The 17,351-nt window shown below is 27.7% G+C and overlaps 2 protein-coding genes and 2 non-coding genes across 4 annotated transcripts; 2 read left to right on the top strand and 2 right to left on the bottom strand.

Moving 5' to 3' along the window:
• Positions 1 to 1,079: 1,079 nt before the first annotated feature.
• On the top strand, positions 1,080 to 1,164 carry LOC137830798 (small nucleolar RNA Z161/Z228). Its single transcript, XR_011084271.1, has one exon. It is a non-coding gene; the product is annotated as a small nucleolar RNA Z161/Z228 (small nucleolar RNA).
• Positions 1,165 to 3,795: 2,631 nt separating this feature from the next.
• LOC137830647 (probable L-type lectin-domain containing receptor kinase S.5) lies at positions 3,796 to 6,220 on the bottom strand. The gene is made up of 2 exons (XM_068638106.1): positions 4,028 to 6,220; positions 3,796 to 3,862 (listed from the first exon to the last, which is right to left on the bottom strand). The coding sequence occupies exon 1, from the start codon at positions 6,086 to 6,088 to the stop codon at positions 4,076 to 4,078; it is 2,013 nt and encodes a 670-aa protein (XP_068494207.1). The 5' UTR covers positions 6,089 to 6,220; the 3' UTR covers positions 3,796 to 3,862; positions 4,028 to 4,075.
• A 5,014-nt stretch (positions 6,221 to 11,234) lies between these two features.
• On the top strand, positions 11,235 to 11,320 carry LOC137830799 (small nucleolar RNA Z161/Z228). The gene has a single exon (XR_011084272.1). It is a non-coding gene; the product is annotated as a small nucleolar RNA Z161/Z228 (small nucleolar RNA).
• Positions 11,321 to 12,111: 791 nt separating this feature from the next.
• Positions 12,112 to 15,260, bottom strand: LOC137830648 (nudix hydrolase 23, chloroplastic-like). The gene is made up of 8 exons (XM_068638107.1): positions 14,944 to 15,260; positions 14,093 to 14,224; positions 13,675 to 13,751; positions 13,056 to 13,191; positions 12,815 to 12,955; positions 12,667 to 12,728; positions 12,478 to 12,552; positions 12,112 to 12,351 (listed from the first exon to the last, which is right to left on the bottom strand). Exons 1-7 carry the CDS (start codon positions 14,989 to 14,991, stop codon positions 12,492 to 12,494), a joined length of 657 nt encoding a protein of 218 aa, XP_068494208.1. The 5' UTR covers positions 14,992 to 15,260; the 3' UTR covers positions 12,112 to 12,351; positions 12,478 to 12,491.
• Between the last annotated feature and the right edge of the window lie 2,091 nt (positions 15,261 to 17,351).

Here is a 17,351-nt window from a genome sequence, read left to right as displayed (position 1 = left end):
AATTAATTTGTTAGAAACTAAAAACAACCTAACATGTGTACACTAATAATCGATTTATATTTTGCTCTATATTGTATTTTTTTTTTAAAAAATAGAATATTTGATTTGAATTGATATTTAAAACCATCGAACTAGAAAAGGGAAAAGCAATGTACAAACCATAAAAAAAAAAAAAAAAACATATTTGTCCATTATTATGGTATATTTTTAGGATAAACCAGAGACAAGTTGCTACATTTATAGGATAGTTCGTAACCTCGTTGTTTAAATTTTTAATTAATATATACATTTTAAATAATCTATATATGAAGTTCTTAATTATATTTTACTTCAAATAATGAAAAATATAATTTACACAAGTGTTATGAAATATTGTTTTGATTAGTTTCACAGTATATATATCAAATGGTAATTAATTAATATCAAAGCCTTGGTACAACAGTCACATCTGAGCTTTCATTGAATTAATATCAATTGTCGACCTTGATGGAATGTTTATTGGTAAATGATTTGTTTATTTATTCTTTGAATGCTGAAATTTTGATAACAGTAGTAAAAATAATTTAATCTTTTAATGAATAAAAAATATTTTATTTATTTAATAAAATAAATAGTTAAATAATTTTTTATTTTAAAATAATTAAATAAATTTCTTTTAAATTTTGTTAATAATATTTTAAAAATGTGTATATATATTAAACTGTAATATTTTTCTTTTTTAATTAATTATTCATAAAAATAGTATAATTATAAAAAATATGAATACAGATGTGGAGTGAATGTGTTTTGAGTAGTAAAAGGGAAAAAGAAAGGATTAAAACCAAGGCCCATGAGCCCAGAGACAGCCCAAACTGTAGTTGGGCCTTAATAAAAAAGAGTAAGGGTGAAAAAATCATGAATACGAACCCTATGCATTCCCTCCCCTTTAAATTCCTTCCCTGAATCGTTCTCCACAGTTTTCTCTCTCAATCGAAATCCGAAGGATTGGAACTATGATATGCCGCTCAGGATTCTATTCGGTACTTTAATGTTTGTTGTTGTTTCTTCAATTCAATTTTGATTCTTCTTGTTCTTCTTGAAAACCATGTGATGAATTCGGATTTACAATTTCTCACGACGGTCGTCTGAGATTTCCTGATGCAATGATCCTTTTTTCTGATGGTTTTCCCTTCGTGTTTGAATTTTTCTTTGGTGATAAAGAATTTTTCATTTCGTTTTTTTTTTCTGAAGTGGAGAACGTTTTTGCCTCTCGTTTGAAGGTACGTGAATCATCGATGTTTCTCATTCTTGAAATGACGTTGAAGTTTACATGAAATGTTACACGTTAGCATAAAACGAGTTATTTTGGGCACATTTTTTCAATCCCTCATTTATTGAATCAACGTGTCTTAGCAAAATCAATGTGACATTTCTATTTATACAGATTTTGACCTATAAATAATTTTTCTTAACAAAATTATATTAATATATAATATAATAAAATCTCATACGCTTTTTTTGTATAAGAAGATCTATTCCCTTGTTTTGAAGTGCTTGTGTGCTCGTACATGCTCGCAAGCCAAAATAATTGAAAACTTTATCTTCTATCTCGCCAACTTTTGTTCTTTCCATATCTCATTCCAAAATAAGAGATTCTAAAACATTTCTTACTAAGGGTCAGACTTTGTATATAATTACATAATCAAAACTTCTTTAACTTTTTAATATGCATGAATTAAAGAAATGCATTCAATATATATTGATTAATATACAAGATAATTTCTAAACTTATTCACATAGTATTACAAATTACGATTTCTCATTTCATTTAGGGTTTTAATATGTTTTTATGAAAACTAAAAGTTATAATGTTCGAAATCAACAAATGAACAAAATCCAAATTATCACGAATAAAATATTTAGATTTTAATTCAGATTCTCCAACAAGAATATTAATTTTTTACTTTTAGTTGTAGAACTGTCTCGAATGTGAATGTTTAACAACAATATTTACCAAGTAAAAAATTCAATTTTAGGGATGACAAATTGAATCAGTCCAAATTTGTATAGATTTCAATGTATAGATTGTGAAATCTAGAATATTGTAGAATCCAAAATATAGATTTAACTTTCAGATGAAAACTGTGTCACTGTGATAAATTTGAATATTTTTTTTTAAAATTTAAATATATTTTTTTTATTTAAGGTATGGAGTATCTTTAATCTTCAATTCATAATACTTCACAAAATTTGATAATAATTTTTTAATATCTAATAGTTTTTTTTTTAAAATACATAGATTGTTTAGGTTCAATACTTATCAAATTTTAAATGTACTACTCAAACTTTAAACATTTTGATAACAAAATTTAAATATAATATTATTATATATTATTTATATATATATTATTTTTTAAATTTGAATAGTAATCAAATATATTATTTTTTAAATTTGAATAGTAATCATGAAGTGTATATATTTAATGAAATATTTTATTATTTAATTTATTAGTATGATTGAAATTCAGAATATCTTATTATTAATTCATCTAAATAAGAAAAAAAATAACTTAATAAATAAAAATTAAATTTATTCAAAATTTTATTAAATTTTTTTTTATTAATTTAAAAAATATTTCTTATGTCAACCAAATCCATCCATATTTTTCTATATGAGGTTTTTTTTATATGAGGTGGGTTAACTTGATCCATAAGTATTTTCTGGACTAAATACAAAATAAATCTAGTCCACATTTTCATCATATCCAATTCAAAGTTGCTTTCACCATCATTGCATACTTTCACTAATATAAGATCACGTTAGGGAGAAGATAAGATATTGAGAAAGATATTTAGAATTTGATATCTGATATAGAAAGTATAATTATAATATTCTTCTAAACAAAATATAACCAATGATTATTTTTGACCGGCCAAACAACATCAACACATTTAAGATTATATCTCTTAATATGAAATCAAGTAGCAATATAATTTCCTTCACGGTAAGATGGTAAACGAACAAATAATTTCGTCTACATAATAAAAAGAAAGTACAAATCCAATATATATAACATCAAATGTCTAAACAAATATATAATGAATAAAAGTAATTAGAATTTTAGTATAAATACTCAATTATATATGCAATCTTTTAATCGATAAAAAAATAATGAATAAATAAGAGATATTTTAGGAATATCTCAACCCTTATAAAAAAAAACCTACCTAAGTTTCATACCTTCTAACTTGCTTACAACAACTGAAAAACCTAAAAGCCAATCTGAATACGAAAAACACATTTTAGCCACAATCCATGATCAAGTCTTCATCTGTGCCAAAGTGAAAATTTCCTTGTGACTGAAGCTATCGAAGTGTTTTTTTGGCTCCTTATGCTCCGTCGATGTCACCCCATCCACTCAAAACACTTAGACCACACGAGCCAAGCGACTCCACATGTCATATAATGGTAGTCATACAAATCCCTCATCTAACCAAGTTTGCTTTAGTTGTTATTTTGTCTTCCATAATCCTCCATGTTGTGCATGTGAAGATGATTGTGTAGCTCCCTCGCATTCCCCTAAACCTGTTCTTTAAGTATTTTGTCTGCGGATTTGAACGTGAACGCAACTTATTCTATGCCTTTCCAAATCCAAGAATCCTCCTCATCCATCCTCCTCCTCTATTCTGACGTCTCCCCGGCATGCCCAGTGGATGAATTCTTTGTGGAACAAATAGGATTGGTGCATCCCACAGGATTAAACTCACTTTTGAACTATACAAGCAAATGTTTCATCACGAAGGGAGATCATACAATTATAAAAAAACACTTTCATTTTGAATACATGTTGGAGCCGGGAGCTCAATGACATGCAGCAACCACCTATATACATGATTGAATGACACAGAGATTACACAAGTTTGTGTACAAATATACCTATATATATATATATATATATCAAGATACAACGCATTTATCTTCTATCTACGTATTTACAAAGAAAAGCTAAGATGTGAATCCAAGAGTGGTTCAAAAGCTACAACTAACCAGGATAATCTAGATTAGTTCCTAGCTTTGGTCTCCACGAAGATTTCATCACCTTCCAGTGATTTCAGTGAAAGGAGTGAGTGTTCCCTGGATGAGGGAGCTATCTTCAGCTTCTTTGAAGGATGGAGGCATAGCAGGCCACATAAAAGCTGGTCTTTCCTTAGCCACTTCAGGTGGAGCTGCTTCCCCATTCAGAACCTGAAGGACACTTCTCATGGATGGCCTTTGGTGTGGGTTTGGATGGCAACATGCCAAGCCAAGAACAAGAACACACTCCACCTCTTCCTCCTTAATCTCCTCCTTCTTTAACCTTCCATCAACAGCACCAGCTACTTTTCCCTTCCCATGCAAATCCCACACCCAATACACAATGCTGTTCTTGTAGTCATCTTGTGCATACACATTCCCTGGCCTCTTTCCACACACTACTTCCAACACAAGAACCCCAAATGCATACACATCTGTCTCCACTGTTGCTCTTCCAGTCAGAAAGGTTTCAGGGGCCATGTACCCGGGTGTGCCTGCAATCTCTTTTGTAGAGTGATGTGTTTCATTTCTCTGCTCAATTGTTCTAGCCAATCCAAAGTCTCCCAACTTGGCATTGTAATCTGAGTCCAACATTATGTTGCTGGCCTTGATGTCTCTGTGGAGAACCCTCTTCTCACACCCATTGTGAAGGTAGTCAAGTGCTTGAGCCACCCCATGTATCACTCTGTGCCTAGTTTCCCAATCCAGTGTCAGAGAATACCCTCCTTCAAGCCCACAATTACCAAAAAATATTTCACCAAAGAGGTACTTGTCTAGGCTGCCATTAGGCATGAACTCGTACACAAGGAGGAGCTCTCTATTCTCATAGCACCAACCAGTGAGTTTCACCAAATTTCTATGGTGAAGGCTTCCAATTGTTGTCACTTCTGCCACAAACTCTTGCTTCCCCTGGCGTGAGTTCTTGGAGATTCTCTTTACAGCTACCTCCTTATTTTCCAATAGCCCCTTATACACAGTTCCAAACCCTCCTTGTCCAAGCTTGTTTTGAGGGCTGAATCCAGCAGTTGCTTTTGTTATTTCCTTTAGCCTAAACTTCTTCGGAGCCATAGAGGAATATTGAATCTGATCCTCTATCCTTGGATATGCATCCTCTGGCCCCTCCATATGGCCACTCTTTTTCCGGCGCAAGAAAAATATCACCAACCCACCAATGATAATAAAAACAATCGCTGTTGGAACAGTAACATAAACCCACAAGAGACTTTTGTCATTATCTCTAATATCATCACCACTGAATTCCCACGATCTTACACAATTCAGCTGAGTGTAGTTACTTGTTGAGGCAGAGAAACCAAGGTAAACCTCTTGTTGAAGAAAGGAAGATACATTAAGAGGTGGAGTTACCAAGAGGGTCTCCATAGAATCTTCAGAAGTTCCATTCATGGAACCAAAAACCGATATTATGCCATTGAAGAACTGAATGTGAAATTTGACATCTTGACCTGACGAAAGATTGACCCGAGCGTTTATTAACGAAACCTGTTGGATGGAGTTGATGCTGTTTATGTTGACACCAACATGATTGTCAGGGCCATCTTCTGTGAAACTGTGTCTTGTGTCAAACTCCACTGCTAGAATACCAGCTTGTGAAGTTCCATTGGAAGTAGCATTTACAATACCAAGCCATTCTCCATCACTGTTTTCTGGGAGAGTCGTATCTGAAGTTAGGATGAAGGCCACACCTTCACCACCAGGGGTAGTTTGTGGAGTGATGTTGAGCACAAAAGTGGTGTTGAAGGAAGCTATTTGGTTTTGGTTCTTCTTCTGTTTCCAAAGTTGGTATGGCTTTCTATAGAAAGCACGTCCAGAATAGTTATGTATAGGACCACGAATATCAGGGGTTACTTGGATTGCATCTAAGTATATTTTTGCATTCTTGTGCAGCAATAGATTAGACTCATCCTGTGGTTGGAAGGTAGGGAAATTGAAATGAAAACAGGTAACTTTGGTAAGGGCAATGGTGACCAAGAGTGTTGCTGCATATTGGTATTTGACTAACCAAGGGAGCTGCATATTTCGTTTTGAACTTTGAAATGGCTTGATTTTTGAAGGGTTTGCAATAACTTTAGACAAGATGAAGAAGGGTCAGCAAAAAGGGATTAATTGAAGGCCAATTCTGAGTTCTGAAATGTTTGTGATGCATCATTCCTTAGTTTATATAAACCGTGTATATTTGGGTAGGGTCAACTGATTTATATATATAGTTTTAATTATCTAAACATCACTATCTCTTTTGGTTATCTTTTTCCATGATTGTGCCATTAAACTAATATTATAACAGTTAGAATGCCGGCAAAATAGAAGGCTTTTTAGTGGTGCTAAAGAAAGTTTTATTAGGAAAGGTAAAAGTCTTAATTGGCATAGAATAAAATAATCTTAAGAATACATGTGTAAACAACGTATTAAATTCTATTACAAAAAGTGCAGATTTCACCTCAAAAAAAGAGATACACATAATGAAACACCAGAGAAGTGCTGATGTAAATATTTATGAGTAAGTTATCTTATAGTCAAAGAAATTACAGTGAAAGTATTTTCATTTAACATGCTAACATCTTTGGAAAAGATGAGAAAAAGTTAAAAATAGTTTATACAATACCAAAACTATTTTCATAGCTTCTGAAACATTTGCACTAGTGCTGATATACACGGTTTTGATCTTTGACCTGAAGAGGGAGAAAGAATTTACCCTATTTCTTAATGACTATTCAAAGGCCTATTATCACATGTGATAGGTGTTTCATATGGTTTTCTAAAGATTTTTCAATGGTATGCTACTAACTATTTCAGCTAATGAAAAGTCAAATTGTTATGAACCACTGAACCTACCTACAGTTTGCCTTAAGAGAATATTTCATGTGATACGATCAACTAGTTAGACAATAAAATACCATGATAACTTTTTCTAAGATTTTGCTTCAATCTTACGCATCATAATAATATATAAACTAATAAGTTTGATTGGAAAAGGATAATTTTCAATGATTCAATCATCAACTTGTGTCTGCCAACACCAAAATCACCTTTGCAAGTTTCTTTGTTGCCGTTTTCTGCATTTTGTCTCTGGACCTTAAACTCAGCCATGGTGTTTTCTTATCATTTTTTCTGTCAGTTGTATTGTAATACTTATTGTAATTCAATATTAGCTACAATAGCCATCAATAGTTGACAAAGTAAAAACATGGCATTAGAAATAACTTTTTTTATTAAAATTATAAATGTTACATTTTATTGTTTTTTTTTTAATAAGTCAACATTTTTTTTATTGATGTCGTGTTTGGTGAAACAGTCTCCATTCCGTAATAAAAATCAAAGCCCTAAAAAATATTTTTTATTGTTATAATTAAAATATAAAGTTATGGAAAAATCACTTTGGTATTAATTTATAGTTTATTATAGATAAAATATTGTATACTACATTTTTAGTATATTATGTATGATTAGATTATCAATATATTTTATGAGATTATGATTTAAAAGTTGATATATTAAAGTATATTGGGATATCTATTAAATAGTTTATCGTAGATTACATGTAATCTAATATAATTATTAATCAAGTATAGTCATCCACTACAAGAAAAATTGAAATTACATACAGTCAAAATCCGTATGTAAGACCCAAAATCCGTATATAAAACAGGTTTACATACGGATTTTTATCCGTATGTAATCCGTATGTAATGTAAAAAATTTATTTTAAATTTTTTCATTATTACAAATTATTATTTATCACTATCTATATTTTTTATTAATCCTAGAGGCATTTTGCACTGGCTAGGACTCGAACCCAAGCCCCAAATAATGTTATAATTAATATTAATTTCTTTGATCATATTATCATTTTTATTATACTTATACATATTAATATAATTTATACATATTAATATAATTATTATTAATAATAATAATAATAAAATAAATTATATTTATATTATTAATATTTATTAATGTTATAATTAATATTATTATTAACATTATATTTATATTATTAATATTTATTAATATTATTATTAATATTATTATTAATATTATTATTAATATTATTATTAACATTATTATTAATATTAATATTAACATTATTATTAATATTAATATTATTATTAATATTATTATTAATATTATTATTATTATTATTAATATTATTATTATTAGTATTAATATTCATATTATTATTAATATTTATTAATATTATTATTAATATTATTAATATTAATATTATTAATATTAATATTATTAGTATTAATATTCATATTCATATTATTAATATTATATTCATATTATCAATATTATATTCATATTATTAATATTAATTTTGATATAAATATACATTTAGATATTTATTGTGTGTGTATAGTAGTTTTATTTGACTTGAGTAATATTACTTTTATCCGGATATAGATAGATAGAGAGAAAAAGGAAGAAATTATATAATATTAATATAACTTTAATACTATAAATACATATATATATTGATTAATATATTTCTTTATTTAATCATTAATTTTTTAAAACTCATGGTTAAATTTAAATTTACTTTCATATTATATATATATATATATATATATATATTAATATAAAATTATTTGATATCTTATTTTCAAATATAGGTTATTATAGGTAGTTGTGAAGTTTTTGTTAGATGGCTATATAGGTGCTTGTATCTTACACTTCTTTTCTGATTTGAGATTCTTGTATAAGGATTGAAATATCCTTAAAATGTTTTGTTTAATTTTTTTTATTCTTTGTCGATAAAAAAAATCTTATTTTCAAATATTTACTTACATAGATTAAAATTGATATAATGTATAATTTTTAAAATATTTTAAATTATAAATTATTTAATCACTTTGTCATTATGATTTATATATTAGTAGAAAGGGTTATTTAGTAACAACTTTTTACATAGATTTATGGAATAATTAATATAGTTTAAACTATAATGATATGCTAACTAGTAATCTGTATTAGAGATTTAATTAATAGTTAATGTAAAAGTCATCATTTTATGTTAAAAGATAATATTATTTGTTGACAATATTCTTTACTATAACACACAAGTAAAACCAACTACCTATAATGAACTTAATTAAGTCAATATGATCGTAAAATAATAATTAATATGATAGTTGATTTTAATGTAATAGGTAATATGATGACTATGAGTATGACATATATTAAATTTGATTCATACTAATAGATAATATAATAAATTATGTTTAGATTCAAGTAGATTATAGATAAATTAAATGTGATTCATATGTTAATATTGTTAGTATCATTAATATTGTTAGTATTATTATTATTGTTAGTATTATTAATATTTTTAGTATTATTAATATTGTTAGTATTATTAATATTGTTAGTATTATTAATATTATTAATATTGTTAGAATTATTAATATTATTAATATTGTTAGAATTATTAATATTATTAATATTGTTAGAATTATTAATATTATTAATATTGTTAGAATTATTAATATTATTAATATTGTTAGAATTATTAATATTATTAATATTGTTAGAATTATTAATATTATTAATATTGTTAGAATTATTAATATTATTAATATTGTTAGAATTATTAATATTATTAATATTGTTAGAATTATTAATATTATTAATATTGTTAGTATTATTAATAATAATAAGTATAATAAAAATCATAATAAAACTAAAGAATTTGCTTAGTGTAGTGGTTAAATCTTACTTGGTTGCTTAAGGATTGTTGAAGGAACCTAGCCTCGAATCCCATTCATTGCTAATTTTATTTTATGGTGCTAATATTTGTATATACAGAAAAAATCCGTATGTAAACAGTTTACATACGGATTTTGATTCCCGCTCCATGGCGCCAAAAATTACATACGGAAAAAATCTCGCGTTTTTCTTGTAGTTATCAATAATTTTTTATTATAAGTTGTTTTGTTGACTATGAGAGTTTGTAAGTTTTACTGATCCTTCAATTATGTTATGTTGAATGAGTATAGCTTTTTCTCTTAAATTATTTTATCCCACATTTTTATTACAAGTTACAATTTGTCTGGGAAAAATACTATATATTTTATATTACCAACTAATTAAAAATATGATTTTGTAAATGGTTCCTGATATGGTATGAGAATCTTAAAGACAAGAATATGCAACGAAATAATCAATTTCCTACCTTACATATAATTGTAATATAAATTTCATTAAATTAATATAATAATATATTTCATTATTTTAATAATGACAATAAAATTAATTCTGATATAAATCAGTATCACAATTAATTATTTTTTGTTAAAAAGTGTATTTTTCTGAATCATTAATTTGACTTCTATTGTAAATGATAACTTTAGTCGTCATTTATTTGAGTTAGAAAAATCTAATACAATAATCAAACTAACTAATTTATATTTTTATTAATTTCATCAGTTTAAAAAGTACTTTAAAAATGGAAATAAATATTTGCTGTGTTGAAAACCAACACAAACATAAATTCGATATCATTATACTGGTAACTTCTTCCGGTATACAATTTTACTCTTTATTAATAATAATAAAAATATTTTTATTTAACAAAATAAATTGTTGAATAAAAATTTATATTAATTTTCTTTAATATTATCTGTTAATTGAATAAATTTATTTTTAATAAAAAAATAATTAAAAAACTTTTTTTTTAAATAATTAAATATATTTATTTTTAATTTTTTTTATACTGTTTCGAAAAAATTATATATATATATATATTTTAATTAATTATTTATAAAATTAATAAAATTATAAAAAATATAAATACAGAGTGGAGTGAATGTGTTTTGAGTAGTAAAAGGGAGAAAGAAAGGAGAAAAAATAAGGCCACCGAGCCCAGAAAGCCCAAACTGTAGTTGGGCCTTAATAAAAAAGAGTAAGTGTGAAATCGTCAATTCGAACCCTATGCATTCCTATTTCCCTCCTAACCCTAATCCCTCCCCTTTAAATTGCTTCGGTGGTGAATTGTTCTCTGTACTTTTCTCTTTCAGTCGAAATCCCAAGGATTGGAACTATGATATGCGGCTTAGGTTCTTTAGCGTATGTTGTTGTTTCTTCAAAGGCTTAGGTTTCTGTTCGGTTCTTGCATTTGTTGTTTTTTCTTCAATTCAATTTTGTTTGTTCTTGTTCCTCTTGAAAACCATGTGATGAATTTGGATTTACAATATCTCACGACGGTCGTCTGAGATTTCCTGATGCAATGATCCTCTTTTTCTGATGGTTTTTTTTCATCTTTTTGATTCTTCTTTGGTCAAAAAGAGTTTTCTATTTATTTTTTTCTAATCTGGAGAACGTTTTGCCTCTCTTTTGAAGGTACAGAACCATCTGATTCGTTTATGTATTTTGTTCTTGAAATGAGATTAAAGTTTACCTGTAATGTTGCAACTTAATTTTGTCTTAGAAAACAATTACACTTTTTTTTGTTCTTTATTTTTTATATTTTTGCGTAGTATTCTTCTGTAGAGAAGATTTAATATCCATTGGTTGGAATTGAATTAGTAACGAAGAAATAAGGTATAACTGTGTGTCTGAGAATATTATTATTTACCATGTGCTTTTGTTGGCTTTATTTTTTTATTTTCAAAATCTTCCTAGTATTTCGAATTTGTCTGATAATTGTTTTTATTAAAATTTGCCTTGGTTTTTGGGGTAGAATTTGGATTGTTCTTCGTGGTCTTTAATTCTTTTTTCAAACGTTTTTGGAAAAAATTCTGATACCTTGCTGGAAATCAATTAGATTTTAGATTGTCTAACTCGTAGTTTGTTTTTTCAGGTGCATTTATTTAATATTTTTTAAGATAATGTCTTGTTTATTTTAAATATCTATATTAAAAAGCGAATTTGGTTTTAAAATGATGAAATAGTCATGTTATTTGCTGGAATAATTAACCTTTTTTTTATCGAATTAAATAAACTTTTAAAAAATTGCACATTGAAGATTAACTCGTTAATTCTTGGATTAAAAGTTTATTTTTTTAACTTAAATATTTGTATTAATTATATTTAATAACAATAAATTGAAAATAAATTTATATTTCAGAAATTGACATTTATAATAAAAGTAATTCTTTTCTTAAAAAATAAAAGGAAGCAATACTGGAAAACCTGTCTCCAAATTTGGTTTTCTTATTGGATCAAAGAATACAGAATTCAGTGAATAAATATTCAGAATTAACTAAAATTTGATTCTGGATATGATACAACCAACGGTTTCATCAGTGTCTGAATTTCTCATATGAAATGCCATCCCAGTACTGCGTACAACATTCATATATTTGAATTAGTGTGTGGTGCAAGATATTATTACTTAGTAGAAGTTATTAAGATAAAAAAAAATTATTATTTTGTTTAATTCTATGTACGTGCTTTAGAGAACTCACCAGCTCCTCATGAATCATGACTGCATATGTTGATCCAGTGTGTAGGCATGAATGTCAGAAGCACTAGTACCAGGCCTAACAAAACCCATAAAATCCCACATTTAAACAAATGTGTGACAAATGATAAAACACTTGTAGTAAATTTTTAAGTCAATAACCACAACTGATCACAACAGAACTTGGAAATACCTTTTGTTAATAGTACCATAATGGAATTTAGGCTTTCTTCCTGCCTTCATATCTTCAACATACTACAGCCATGTGAAAACACCATAAGATACATTATTACTGTACAAAACCTAAAGCATAAATAAGTGATTAAGCATTTGAACCATACCAAACTTAAAGTGACCACCATTGATGAAAAGGATAGAGAACTGAAAGGTATTTCATTCAGAGGGAAAAGCTGGCATTCTGATGATTCTGGACCAGGTGAAAAATGGGGGGTTTTCAACCTTGCTAAGAAGATTATATAAGTCTGCCTCAAACATGCCATAATCATGACTAAAAAATTATAGCTACATTTGAAGATCAAGTAAAAAGAGTGGAATAATAAATGAATGTTGATTCTTGGTTACCTGGCCAATTAAAGGAATATCTAGTTGAGCAAAGGGAGAAATCACTTCCACATCCGCATTGGCTTCCTCCCTTGTTTCCCTGATGGCACCTTCCATAGCTGACTCTCCAATTTCCAGATAACCAGCAGGAAGTGTCCTTTTTGACACCAAAATATGAAATCAACATAGTTCGCCAATGATAAGAGAAGTAATCCTCATAACACAAAATTATTACCATTTTTGTTTCTATAAAGATTTCAAAGAAAAGGTACCACCAACATGATATGTTCATGCAGAAAGAGGGTGTGTACTGTAATATTTCACAGTAACCAGCAATATCAATGAGATTCCAGTGCTGATCAAGATGGATTTATAATGAATTTCAAGACTGAACTGAAGGAAGGAGATAAAATAACACAGGGAATTTAGGAGGCCACAATATCTCCTATTCACTCCATAATCACCAAATTCTTCATTACTTCTACTATTCTATCATTTTATATTTTTCTGTTCCATACAACAGAACTTCCTTCTGGTTCACTATAATTCTTCCTCATTTATACGACTTTCTGAGTAGGTTTCCCAAGAATGTAAGTGGAATGAATGAAAATACCGAGTAGAAATAGAAGTGCAATCTTACCATAGGCCATAAGATGGTTCAATCTTCCGCTTGCAAAGGAGGACCTTGTTATCGTGTTCAATGAGGCAACCAACTACCTACTTTGTCATCCAAATGCATGTAATGATCAGAAGAAAAGTAGAGAGCAAAGCCGTCTTAAAAAGTTTACCTTAAAAGTCATAACTCATAAGTACTAACTGTCAAACACTTTCAGTCTAAAGGATCATACTATATCAACTTGAATAGACTGTTAGGTAATCCACAAAACTGTACCACTTTTCATGTAGTTACAACTAAAACAATAGAATCAAACCATCCATCTGAAAATTGCAACGGTATTCTTTAATAACATAAGAAACATTGTGAGATTTGAGGAGAAAACAAGGGTTTCTTTTATATGCCATGAAAGCAAACGTGGTATGATTTTTTAAGCATTTACCATTTTCGGGTTCTGATAGGAAATCTTCCCACAGCTGGTACATATGGCTCTGAATCTTTCTTCTCCTTCAGGTATTCCATGCTTCGTTGGACCACCACACCACTGACAGAACTTAACGTTTTGAACATCTCCCTACATTGTAAAGGAACTTGACAATAAGACCAATAGCTAAAATAAAAGAAACTCTATGGTACCATCAGAAATTTAAGGATTTTGGCACTGTTGAAAAACTTTCTTTTCCTCTCTCCCCATTAGTGTGACTAAAATCATCAAGCTACTGGCCTCAAAAACAATTGTACCAAACCCTTAGATTTCTGTGGGTTAGTAACTCTAATAGGATAGGAAGTGATGGCATTTGCAGAGAGTATAGGGATATGTAACTTCAAGATTTTAACAGAGTTCAAATATCTTTCTGATTGAGTCCATGGAAAATCTGCTGCAGAAAAGGGGCATTCTTATAAAATCACTACCCAATCCATGATGCAACTATATATAATATAAAAGTAGACATACTCATCATCTACCACCACCAACCAGTCAAATCCTTCACACAACACACTCATCAAACTTAATCATAAATGTAAGTGAGATTTGTTAGAGATCTCACAAAAACTATGTGTATAAGTAAACCTTCCCCTTACTAGTCAGCACCAATAAATTTCTGCATAAATTGTATAAACCAGAATGAACTTATGCAAAAATAATAAAAGTTTCAAGAGATAGTTAACCATGCCAAAATTTCAAGATTAAAACACAGATACGAGGTTTGACTTTCCATAGATTTGATATGACTAAAACAATGAAGAGCAATATTCAATGTTTGTTATAAGTCAACAGTTGAAGTAACTCACAGTAGAATGAAGAGATGACGAAGGAGAGTGATCAGAACAAGAATCCATAAGGAGATTGAAACAGAAGAGAAGACCCTTGATTTGTACGAGGTTTTGAAAGACAATGAAACAACAGCAGAGGAAGAAGCCACTTTGTGAATCGAGGAAGGAAGATACTGATTGCACAGAGAAACAAAGAAGAAACTCTATCCTCTACTGTTGTGGCATAACTGTAGGGTGATGGAGTCTCATCTCTCACCGATGACAAACTTGCATTTTGTTTTAGGATTTGACTTGAAATATATTTTGGACGGTGAAGATTTGTGCTGCTCAAATTTCAATAGCAACGAAGCATTTCCGACAGAAAATGATACGTGAGCAACAAATGTGATGGCGAAAGTATTTGAATTAGATTGACTTTTGCTATGTAAGTGAACAGCGAATTAAAAATAAATACAAACTTTGTAAATAATTTAACTGATCTAACATAAATTTGTATAAATAATCTAGCAAAAAATAAATTTTAGAAATAAAAAATTACAATTAAAATACAAATTATTAGAAAATATTATTAGATAACAAATTTATATTTCAAAATAAAATGAATATTTTACAAAATATCAAAAATTAAATTAATTCATTTTAATTTTCTTATTTATCATATTTTAATAAAAATAGAAATATTAATAAAATATTAACAAGAATCAATTGTATTAAAATATAATCAATTATATTTTTAAAATAATTAGTTCTATGCATAAATATAATAAAATATTTAAAAAAGGAATCTCTTATTATATTTAAGTATATAATCCATTCATTTATAATTGATCTTTTATACATATTTATATTTTTTCATGAAAATAAATAAATATGAGCTTGTCTTTTTACTTATTTTGTACTTTATTTATTGATTTGTCTGTTTTCCAACATTTATATACTTACTGTATATCATTTTCAAAAATATTTTAACACACATTAAAATAATTGTATCTAATATAATATATAATCTAATTGTTATAAAAAAATGTCAATATATTCTTTTAATAATAATGCTAAATTTTATTATTAAATATTAATATTTTAAACAAGTAACTAATATATTTATCATTTATAAACTCCTTAAAAAAATTATTACAAATTGAAAAAAGTATTAGCATAGACTAAAACTATTATATATTTTACAAAATTGAAAAACTTTTACAGGAATTAAAATTTCACGTGCACAAACTTATAAAGACGAAAAATAAATTTAAGCCTTATCATTTATTTATTTTAATATTATTATAAATCAAAATTCACCTTTCTAATGGTGTGTCTCATCTTTCATATTGTTTTTTCTCACTTTATTAAAGGGGGAATTTATTCGCTAAATTCAAATTTTCAAAGAAAAATTACTTTTTAAAAATATTTTCAAATTTTATATGCATATTCGAACTTTGCAATGGTCTATATTCAACTTATTCTCTTTTAGCTCTTTCTTGACTAAATTTCAATGCTTTTTTATTTAAAAATGACCAATAGTTAAAATTAATTTTGTACAATAATTTAAATTATTTGTGTAATTTCAAAATATATTCATTTCCTTATTTTAAATTATCATTTGTATATTTCAATAAATTATTCATTAGAACTTGTAATTATACAAAAACATTAATTTATCTTGTAAAATAAGATACAATACTAGTTTGACAATGATGAATAGAACACACATTGAGACAAGTTTATTTTTGTCTCTCTCTTACCCAATTGTTGACTAACTATTTATTCAAATTCAAGTATGATGTAATCAAAATTAAAAATACATGACATGTAAAATACTATCTTTTATGTTTAACCTACTAAATCCCAAGAACTGTAAATGGATTAATTCAAGTGAGAAAAGTCTAATTGAGAATATTTCTCACTTAAACAAAAATATTTTCATACAAAAAAAGATTTATTTCACCAAAGGACACTTTCTAGTCTTGTATCAGTTCTTGTCTATTGCATGAGTAATCAATATTTTCAAATGACTCGACCAATTTGTTGGCTTGTTTTAAGCCACAAGTCACATTTCTCTGCTTTTCTTCTGAAAATGACAGGTTTCTCTCAATAATAAACAACCTGCTTTATTTTGGGGTGGAAGAAAAGGACTATGCTGCCAACTCAACTACAATATAATATCCAACTACATAGTCTATCATATGTAATGTAACTCATTTCAAGTTGATTTTCTAAGAAAACCAAAAACCAACAAAAAAGAATGTTAATTAACTAAGTCAAGTTGACATAATTTCTGCCAACATGTTTCTAGTTTATGAATTTTACTCCTAAATTGTTGACATTTTTTGAAATAGATATTTGCTTAAAAGGGAAAGTTTGCAGCTCCAGAAAGAAGGCAGAGCAAAATTGTCTACATTTTTTGAAAGAAAAACAGAAGACATACA

The sequence above is a fragment of the Phaseolus vulgaris genome, chromosome 7 (assembly GCF_000499845.2).
Source record: "Phaseolus vulgaris cultivar G19833 chromosome 7, P. vulgaris v2.0, whole genome shotgun sequence".
NCBI lineage: Eukaryota > Viridiplantae > Streptophyta > Magnoliopsida > Fabales > Fabaceae > Phaseolus > Phaseolus vulgaris.
The sequence above is the reverse complement of the archived record's forward strand: the minus strand, read 5'-3'. Positions and strand labels throughout refer to the sequence as shown.